At 46.0% G+C, this 9,460-nt stretch overlaps 1 protein-coding gene across 1 annotated transcript; it reads right to left on the bottom strand.

The window, feature by feature from the left end:
* Positions 1 to 309: 309 nt before the first annotated feature.
* LOC139242884 (probable G-protein coupled receptor 139) lies at positions 310 to 7,187 on the bottom strand. The gene is made up of 2 exons (XM_070870530.1): positions 7,121 to 7,187; positions 310 to 1,223 (listed from the first exon to the last, which is right to left on the bottom strand). Exons 1-2 carry the CDS (start codon positions 7,185 to 7,187, stop codon positions 310 to 312), a joined length of 981 nt encoding a protein of 326 aa, XP_070726631.1.
* Between the last annotated feature and the right edge of the window lie 2,273 nt (positions 7,188 to 9,460).

Here is a 9,460-nt window from a genome sequence, read left to right as displayed (position 1 = left end):
AACTACAGCTCCACTCTGCCGACCGACCTATTGACGAGCCTCTTACTCTGGAAGCTGTAATGAATTCCTTCACTAAATAGCTATAGTGATCCTTAACAGAAGAGCTCGGACAGAATGCAACAAGCTCGTGGTGCTGTCCAGAAAGACAAGGCGGGAAATGTCAATCAGATATAGTGCCGTGTCCTAAACACGTCGCTGGGTGTGTTATCAGATCAGAAGCCATTCCTGGTGTAATTCAGTGGATGGAAGTCTGGGGCTAAATATTATATTTCTGGACTGGAAACACTGGGACACGCCTCTGGGCTGCGCTCAGTTGTTCTGTTTTTTTTTAATTAATTGTATAATTGAGGAAACCGGATATTTCACCGCGCTCTTCAACTGCTCTCTGAACTTGGACTGGGTCACTCCATAAATAAACGTATTTGTGCAGGAACTTAAATTTTGCAGTATAGATCCGACTTGTGCAAAGGTAGATATAGAATCCTTGTAATAATCGGGATTTATTCCTGCAATGCTATAATATAAGAAATGTACAACATACACCAGCCACAGCAGTATGAAGCTGCCGGATATGGTGAAGAGTAAAATCACAGACTTCCTCCTGCTCTCCATCTCTGGGTCACTGCCATTCTCCCCCTTGCTCTCACCCCTCAGTCTCTTTCGGACTCGACTGGCCACTAAAATGTGTCTGACTGTCAGAGTGTTGAGCAACAAAATTGCAGCGAATGGGAGCAGTGGGGTTAAAACCGTGCCAAACCAGTCAAATCCCACCCATCCGGGTTCAGTAACATAGGCTGGGATTGTGGCACAGCCCCATGGAACATTGTCGATTATCACCCAGGGTTCAAATACAAAGTAGTGAGGAATGTTTTTTGAAGAGAGCAGAATGCAGCTTGTTGCCAGGACCACAGCTGCAGTTCTCCCGGTGCAATATTTGGTTTTCAGCTTCTGCCAACAAATGGACACAAATCGATCAAAGGTGAAAGTGACGGTGAACCAGACAGAACAGTCTGTGGCTGCACGCTTCAGGACAGCTATAACACTACACACAGGAGTGATATCCAGGAAAGACACTGGGAAATAATACAAATTAATCCACCGCAGTATGACCTCAGTGATGATAACCAGTAGATCCGCCGCTGCCATGGCCACCAGGTAGCGAGTGGTGCAGGTGGACAGTCCGCACTTTCCCCGGGACAGGATCACAATCGCCACTAAATTCACTGGAATAAACAGAAGGGAAAAGTGACGATCAATTATTGGTCACACATTGTCGGTGACTGAGCCCAAACAGTAAGGCCTGTTATTTAGCACAAAAACGGCCGGGTGGACGTCGGGTCAGGGGTTAATATGGAAAGGATATCATCCCAACCCAACCGACATCCAAACAACTGCTTCCCAGTTTAGCAGAGATTGGGCAGCGGCAGGGAAGCCGAGCGATCCTAGCAGGCGGGTGGGCAATATTAATGGAACGATAGAAACATAGAAAATAGGTGCAGGAGTAGGCCATTCGGCCCTTCGAGCCTGCACCACCATCAATAAGATCATGGCTGATCATTCCCTCAGTACCCCTTTTCTGCTTTCTCTCCATATCCCTTGATCCCTTTAGCCATGAGGACCATATCTAACTCCCTCTTAAATATACCCAATGAACTGGCATCAACAACTCTCTGCGGCAGGAAATTCCACAGGTTAACAACTCTCTGTGAGTATAAACTCTCCTCATCTCGGTCCTAAATGGCTTACCCCTTATCCTTAGACTGTGGCCCCTGGTTCCGGATTTCCCCAACATCGGGAACATACTGAAACTATGTCCCCTAGTTCTAGATTCCCCCACGAGGGGCAACGACCTCTCTGCATCTATCCTGTGGAGCCCCCTCAGAATCTTATACGTTTAAATAAGATCACCGCTGATTCTTCTAAACTCCAATGATTATCGGCCCAACCTGCTCAACATTTCCTCAGAAGACAACACCTTCATCTCAGGAACCAGCCTGGTGAACCTTCTCTGAACAGGGCATGGTCACTGCAGGAAGATAATCAACCAGAGGGGGTCGGGGACCGGGGAACCACCCCACTACTGTAGCCCCTCAGCCCGAGTTATTGACTCAACTGGTCACTGTCTCCATGACTCTGCCTGGTCCCTCCTTTCCTACCGACTCCACACTAGGTTACAGGTCCATAGCATCAGGACCACAGAGGACGGGTATCTTCAGCTCATAAAAAGAAAGACATGTTCCTCGCACTGGTGTGGGAGGTGGCATCATCGGAACAGATGCAACGCAGGCAGCGATACTCGGAGCATGTAATAGAATCCTTCCAGCAAGCTGCTTGAGAGGTCATATAATCAAGGTAGCTGTCGGAGTCGGCCCGATTATGGTAGATATTTGTAGACAGCTTTTCCTTGGAAATGGATTTGAAATGTCGAGGAAGGGAAGGGAAGTGTCAGACGGAGCATTTGAAGGAGAGAGAGGGGCATAAATTAGAAGCAAGATTGATTACATAATTATAATTATTAATATTAATAAGAACTAATTTAATTAATTATAATAACAATAACTTTTATTTATATTGCACGTTTAACATAGTTAACCGTCCCAAGGTGCTTCAAAGCAGTGTTAACAGGACAGTACAGATACATAGGACACCGAGACAAAAAAGAAGAAATTAAAGCATATGACCAAAAGCTTGGTAAAGGAGGTTGATTTTCAGGACCGTCTTGAAAACGGAAAGATGGTTATAGAAGCGGAAAGGTTTAGGGACGAACTTCCAGAGTTTAGGGCCCAAACAGCTGAAGGCAAGGCCACCGATAGTTGACCAGTATAATGAAGGATGTTCGAGAGGGCAGCATTTGAAGAGTGGACACATCTTGAAGGGTTGTGAGGCTGAATAAGATTACAGAGGTAGGGAGGTGCAAGGCCATGGACAGATTTGTAAACAAGGATGAGAATTTTCATAAGCGTGGCGTTCTTTAACCGGGAGCCAAAATCGGTCAGAAAGCAGAGGGCTGAGGTGATGGGTGATCATGACTTTGTGCGAGTTAAGACATTTTCCAGTTCATGGCGAGAAAAGGAAATTGCGCGAACACAGTCATCAATGTACCTGAAAAATATGTGAAGGAGGGGACCGGAGTAGAATTGGAACAACGAAGGTTCCCCGTAGCCCAAGAAAAGGCAGCATACCTCCCATACCGGCACCAGTGGAGTGTGGGGATAGAACATTGTTCAGACCAGACGTCCAGCACCTGTACTTTCAGCAGGGGCAGTGCACTGGGGTCAGAATCAGGATCAGCAACCTGCAAGGGTTTTCAGTCCAAGCCCATGGCTGGTGAGGGCGAGATGACTTCCAGTGTAAATTGTAAACGGGGCCCACAGAATGTATCAGCGGCGATAGGCGCATGGAAACACGCCTTCCGCTTCGAGTTTCAGGTGAGCTCGGGTTTACTGGGCTATACATTGTACAATGTGGACCATTTTCCATACGTCGGGAGCCGACTTTCAACAAGGGCAGACTTTGATGGCAAAGTCCGACACTGCCTTCAGTGTGTCAGTGCAGACTTCGGACGCCTGAGGAGGGATGTGTTTGAAGACCAGGACCTCAAACCGCGGACCAAGATCATGGTCTACAGGGCAGTAGTGATACCCACCATCCTACATGCTTCAGACACATGGAATATGTACAGCAGGCACCTCAAAACACTGCTGAAGTATCAATGCTGCCTCCGCAATTTCCTGCAAATTAATTGGCCAGAGTGCCGCACCAACATCAGTGTGCTCGGTCAGGCCAACATCCACAGCATTGAAGCATTGACCATAGTCGATCAGCTCCGTTGTTCGGCCATATCGTAAGCATGCCTGAAATGAGACTCAAAAAGCAAACGCTCTGCTACTGGGTGATTCGTTATTGCTAGCGAGCCACAGGCGAGGAGAGGAAACATACCATGACACACTCAAAACCTCCTTGAAGAATTGCAACGTCTCCATGCACACCTGATAATCCCTAGCCCAGGCCAGCCCAAAGTGGAGGAAAAGCATACGCCGACCACAGAGCACCTCGAGTCTTATCGCCGAGATCAAGCTGAAGCCAAGCGCAGATAGCGGAAGGAGCGAGCAGAAACCCAGGCACCCCACACACACGTTCGTTCAACCAGCGTCTGCCCCGCCTGTGACATAGAATGTAGGTCATGCATTGGACACTTCAGCACTCTGGGAACTAATTTTAACGTGGAATCGAGTCATCCTCGATTCCGAGGGGACGCCTCAGAAGCAGAAGTAGAAGAAATAGTGACACACACTAAGTAAATCCTAAAGTGACACACACTCCCAGTAATACATGGTCAATGGGGTATGGTGTTCAACACTGGTTAGTGACCCACACTCAATATATCCGACAGTGACACATCCTCACAGTAATACATGGTCACTGGCGCACGGTGTTCCACACCAGTTAGTGATCCACACTCAGTACATCCTACGCTGATACACACTCCCAATAATACATGGTCACTGAGGCACGGTGTTCCACATCGGTTAGTGACCCACACTCAGTACATCCCTTAGTGACACACACTCCCAGTAATACATGGTCACTGGGTTATGGTGTTTCACGCTGGTTAGCGACTGACACTCAGTATATTTTACAGTGACACGCACTACCAGTAATACATGGTCACTGGTGTACGGTGTTCCACACCGGTTAGTGACTCACATTCAATATATCCTACAGTGATACACACTCCCAGTAATACATGGTCACTTGGGTACGGTGTTCCACACCAGTTAGTGACCCACACTCATTGTATCCTACAGTGAGACACACTCCCAGTAACAAATGGTCACTGGGGTACGGTGTTCCACACCGGTAAGCAACCAACACTGAGTATATTGCACAGTAACCGACACTCCCAGTAATACATGATTACTGGGGTACGCTGTTCCACACTGGTTAGTGAACAACACTCAGTACATCCTACAATGAAAGACACTCACAGTAATATATGGCCATGCGGTATGGTGTTCTACACTGGTTATTGACGCACACTCATTGTATCCTATGGTGACACACACTCCCAGTAATACATGGTCACTGGGGTATGGTGTTCCACACTGATTAGTGACCCAACTGAGTATACCCGACAGTGACACACACTCCCAGTAAAACATGTTAACTCGGGCACGGTGTTCCACACTGATTAGTAACGCACACTCAGTACATCCTACCGTGAGACACACTCCCAGTAATACATGGTCACTGGGATACGGTGTTCCACACCAGTTGGTGACCCACATTAATTATACCCTACAGTGATACACACTCCCAATAATACATGGTCACTGGAGTATGGTGTTCCACACTGGTTAGTGAACCTCACTCAGTGTATCCGACAGTGACAAACTCTCCCAATACATGCTCACTGGGGTATAGGGTTCCACACTGGTTAGTAACCCACACTGAGAATATCCTACAGTGACAGACACTCACAGTAATACATGATCACTCGGGTACGGAGTTCCATACTGACTAGTGACCCATACTCAGTGTATCCTACAGTGAGACACACTACCAGTAATACATGGTCACTGGGATACGGTGTTCCTCACCAGTTAGTGACCCACATTGAGTATATCCGACAGTGATACACACTCCCAATAATACATGGTCACAGGGGTACGGCGCTCCACACTGGTTAGTAACCCACACTGAGTATATCCTACAGTGATATATACTCCCAGTAATAAATGATCACATGGGGTACGGTGTTTCACACTGGTTAGTGACCCACACTGAGTACGTCCTACAGTGACACCCTCTCCCAGTAATACATGGTCACTGGGGTATGGTGTTCCACACTGGTTAGTGACCCACACTCAGTATATCCGACTGTGACATACACTCCCAGGAATACATGGTCACGGAGGCACGGTGTTCCACACCGGTTAGTGAACCACACTCAGTCTATCCTATAGAGACAGACACTCCCAATAATACATGGTCACTGGGGTATGATGTTCCACACTGGTTAGAGAACCACACTCAGCATATCCTACAGTGACAGACACTCCCACTAAAACATGGTCACTGGGGTATGTTGTTCCACACCGGTTAGTGATTCACAATCAGTATATGCTGCAGTTACACACACTCCCAGTAATACATGGTCACTGGAGTACAGTGTTCCGCACCGGTTAGTGACCCACGCTCAATATATCCCACAATGAGAGTCACTCCCAGCAATACATGGTCACTGGGATACTGTGTTCCACGCCGGTAAGTGGTCCACACTCAGTATATTATACAGTGACACACACTGCCAGTAATACATGATCACTGGGGTACGGTGTTCCACACCGGTCAGTGTGCCACACTGAGTATATTATACAGTGACACACACTGCCAGTAATACATGGTCACTCGGGTACAGTGTTCCACACCGTTTCGTGACCCACACGGAGTATATCCTACAGTGCCAGACACTCCCAGTAATACATGGTCACCAGGGAATAGTGTTCAACACCGGTTAGTGATCCATACTCAGTATATCCTACAGTGACACACACTCCCAGTAGTACATGGTCACTGGGGTATCGTGTTCCACACCGGTTAGTGACCAACACTCACTATATCCTACAGTGACACACACTCCCACTAATACATGGTCACTGGGGTACCGTGTTCCACACCGGTTCGTGACTCACACTGAGTGTATCCTACAGAGCCAGGCACACCCAGTAATACATGGTCACTGTGGTATGGTGTTCCACACTGGTTAGTGACCCACACTCAGTATATCCTACAGTGACACTGACACTCACAATAATACCTTCTCTCAGAGAGTTGCTGCACTGAGGACTGGTACAACTGCACGATATTCCACTAAAGGCAATAACTTGATAATTCAATTAGCCTTTTAGTTGCAAGCAGATGTTTATATTCAGATGAGGCAATGGAATCAAGCCGCAGATGTAATTGAGCACAATTGACTTTATAGAATGGCATCACTGATCGTGTGTCTGTATAAAAGTGACCACTACACCAACATTGAACATTATCAGTCACAGAGCAAAACGAGAGAACAGTCCACAGAGAGATTTACACAACTTCAATGGTTATGGTCACTTACCAGGAACGCCGATGACGGCAAGGATCATGTAGTATATTTTCATTACTAAATCAATTGGCAGATGCATTTTCTGTGTGATGCGATGTTTCCCTTCGCTCTGCAGGCAATCTCCCCGTATTATACTCTGAGGCGATACAATTCCAGAGCCTTCTATTTATACCCTGCAGAATCACCACAGGGACAATGAGGTTACGACATCGCTCAAATTGCTTATTGTCATAATTTGAACAAACAGATTACGACATTGGAGATAAATCCCTGTTGAGATGGAAAACATTTCGAGCTGAAATTGGAAAAAAATTAAGACTGGACAATTCTGATTACATCCATTAACAAATGAAGATTGCCTTGTATATCCTGCCAGCAATAGTGTTGTTGTTTGAAACATCATCAGGCCCACCTCCAGAAACGATATTGATACACTGATGACCTTCACTCTGCTGTGGCCATTCAGAAAATAAATTCCAAATGTTCGAGTGCCCTCTCAATGCTGCTCTTCTGCAATATAGGCTGGAGCAGCCTTCCTTAAATGCAGCCAATCAGTGAAAACATTTAAGTGGATAATTTGTGTCAATCGTCCTCTAACAATGCAGCTGCACATACTAATACAGGCCGTCAAACTAATACAGTCCTTCAAATTGATACAGTCCCTCAAACTAATACAGTCCCTCAAACTGATACAGAACCTCAAAATAATACAGTCCATCAAACGAATACAGTCCATCAAACTAATACAGTACCTCAAACTAATACAGTCTCTCGAACTGATACAGACCCTCAAACGAATACAGACCCTCAAACTAATGCAGGCCCTCAAACTAATACAGGCCCTCAAACTAATACAACCCCTCAAACTAATACAGTCCCTCAATCTAATACAACCCCTCAAACTAATACAGTCCATCAAACTAATACAGCCCCTCAAACTAATTCAGGCCCTCAAACTAATACAGTCCATCAAATTAATACAGTCCCTCAAACTAATACAGCCCCTCGAACTAATACAGCCCCTCAAACTAATTCAGGCCCTCAAACTAATACAGGCTCTCAAACTAATACAGTCCCTCAAACTAATACAGCCCGTCAAACAAATACAGACCCGTAAACTAATACAGACCCTCAAACTAATACAGTCCATCAAATTAATACAGTCCCTCAAACTAATACAGTCCCTCGAACTAATACAGCCCCTCAAACTAATACAGCCCCTCAAACAATACAGACCATCAAACTAATACAGCCCCTCAAACTAATACTGCCCCTCAAACTAATAGAGGCACTCAAACTAATACAGCCCCTCAAACTAATACTGGCCTTCAAACTAATACAGGCCCTCAAACGAATACAGGCCCTAAAACTAATACAACCCCCAAAAATAATGCAATATCTCAAACGATTACAACTACTCAAACTAACAGAGCACCTGAAAATAATATGGCCCCTCAAAACCAATACTGACTCTAAAACTAATGCAGCACCTCAAATTAAACCGCCTCTCCACTAATAGAGCACGTCAAATGAATACGACCCCTCAAACTAATATAGCCCATAATACTAATGCTGCAACTCAAAGCAATTCAGCCCCTCAAACTACTAAAGCGCCTCAAACAAATGCAGCCCCGCAATCTATTACAACACATCAAACTCATACACTCAAACTAAAACAGCACCTCAAACGAATACTGCCCAACAAACTAATTTTGACCCTCAATCTAAGAATACTGCTCAAACTAATACAGTACCTGAAACAAACACAGCCCCGCAGACTCACTGACCAAATGACCAGAGCCTGAGCGAGGAACCAGCAACTGACCAAATCATCACAGTCTACCTGCCAACCCGAAACTGAGCAACTACTCACAGTCTGACCAAATAACCAGCAACTGGCCAACTCACCACAGTCTGACCAGAAACCCGAAACTCAACAACTGACCATATTCTGACCTCGAAACAAGTAACTGAGCAACTGACCACAGTCTGACCTAGGAACCAGAAACTGAGCAACTGCCCACAGTTTGACCGAGGAACCAGTAACTGACTAATTGACCTCAGTATGACCTAGGAAACAGTAACTGACCAACAGACCACAGTCTGACCGAGCAACCAGCAATTGAACAACTGACCACAGTCTATCCCGCGACAATCCAAAATTGAGCAACTGAACACGGGCTGACAGAGTAACCAGAAACTGATGAACTGACCACAGTCTGACCGAGACAATCCGAAACTGACCAACTGACAACACTCTGACTAAGTCACCAGAAACTGAACAACTGACCACAGTCTGATCTAGGAACCAACAACTAAGCAACTGACAACAGCCTGACCCAGAAAACAGCA

The sequence above is a fragment of the Pristiophorus japonicus genome, unplaced genomic scaffold (genome assembly GCF_044704955.1).
Source record: "Pristiophorus japonicus isolate sPriJap1 unplaced genomic scaffold, sPriJap1.hap1 HAP1_SCAFFOLD_1503, whole genome shotgun sequence".
Classification (NCBI taxonomy): domain Eukaryota; kingdom Metazoa; phylum Chordata; class Chondrichthyes; family Pristiophoridae; genus Pristiophorus; species Pristiophorus japonicus.
This window is presented reverse-complemented; position numbering and strand designations above follow the sequence as displayed.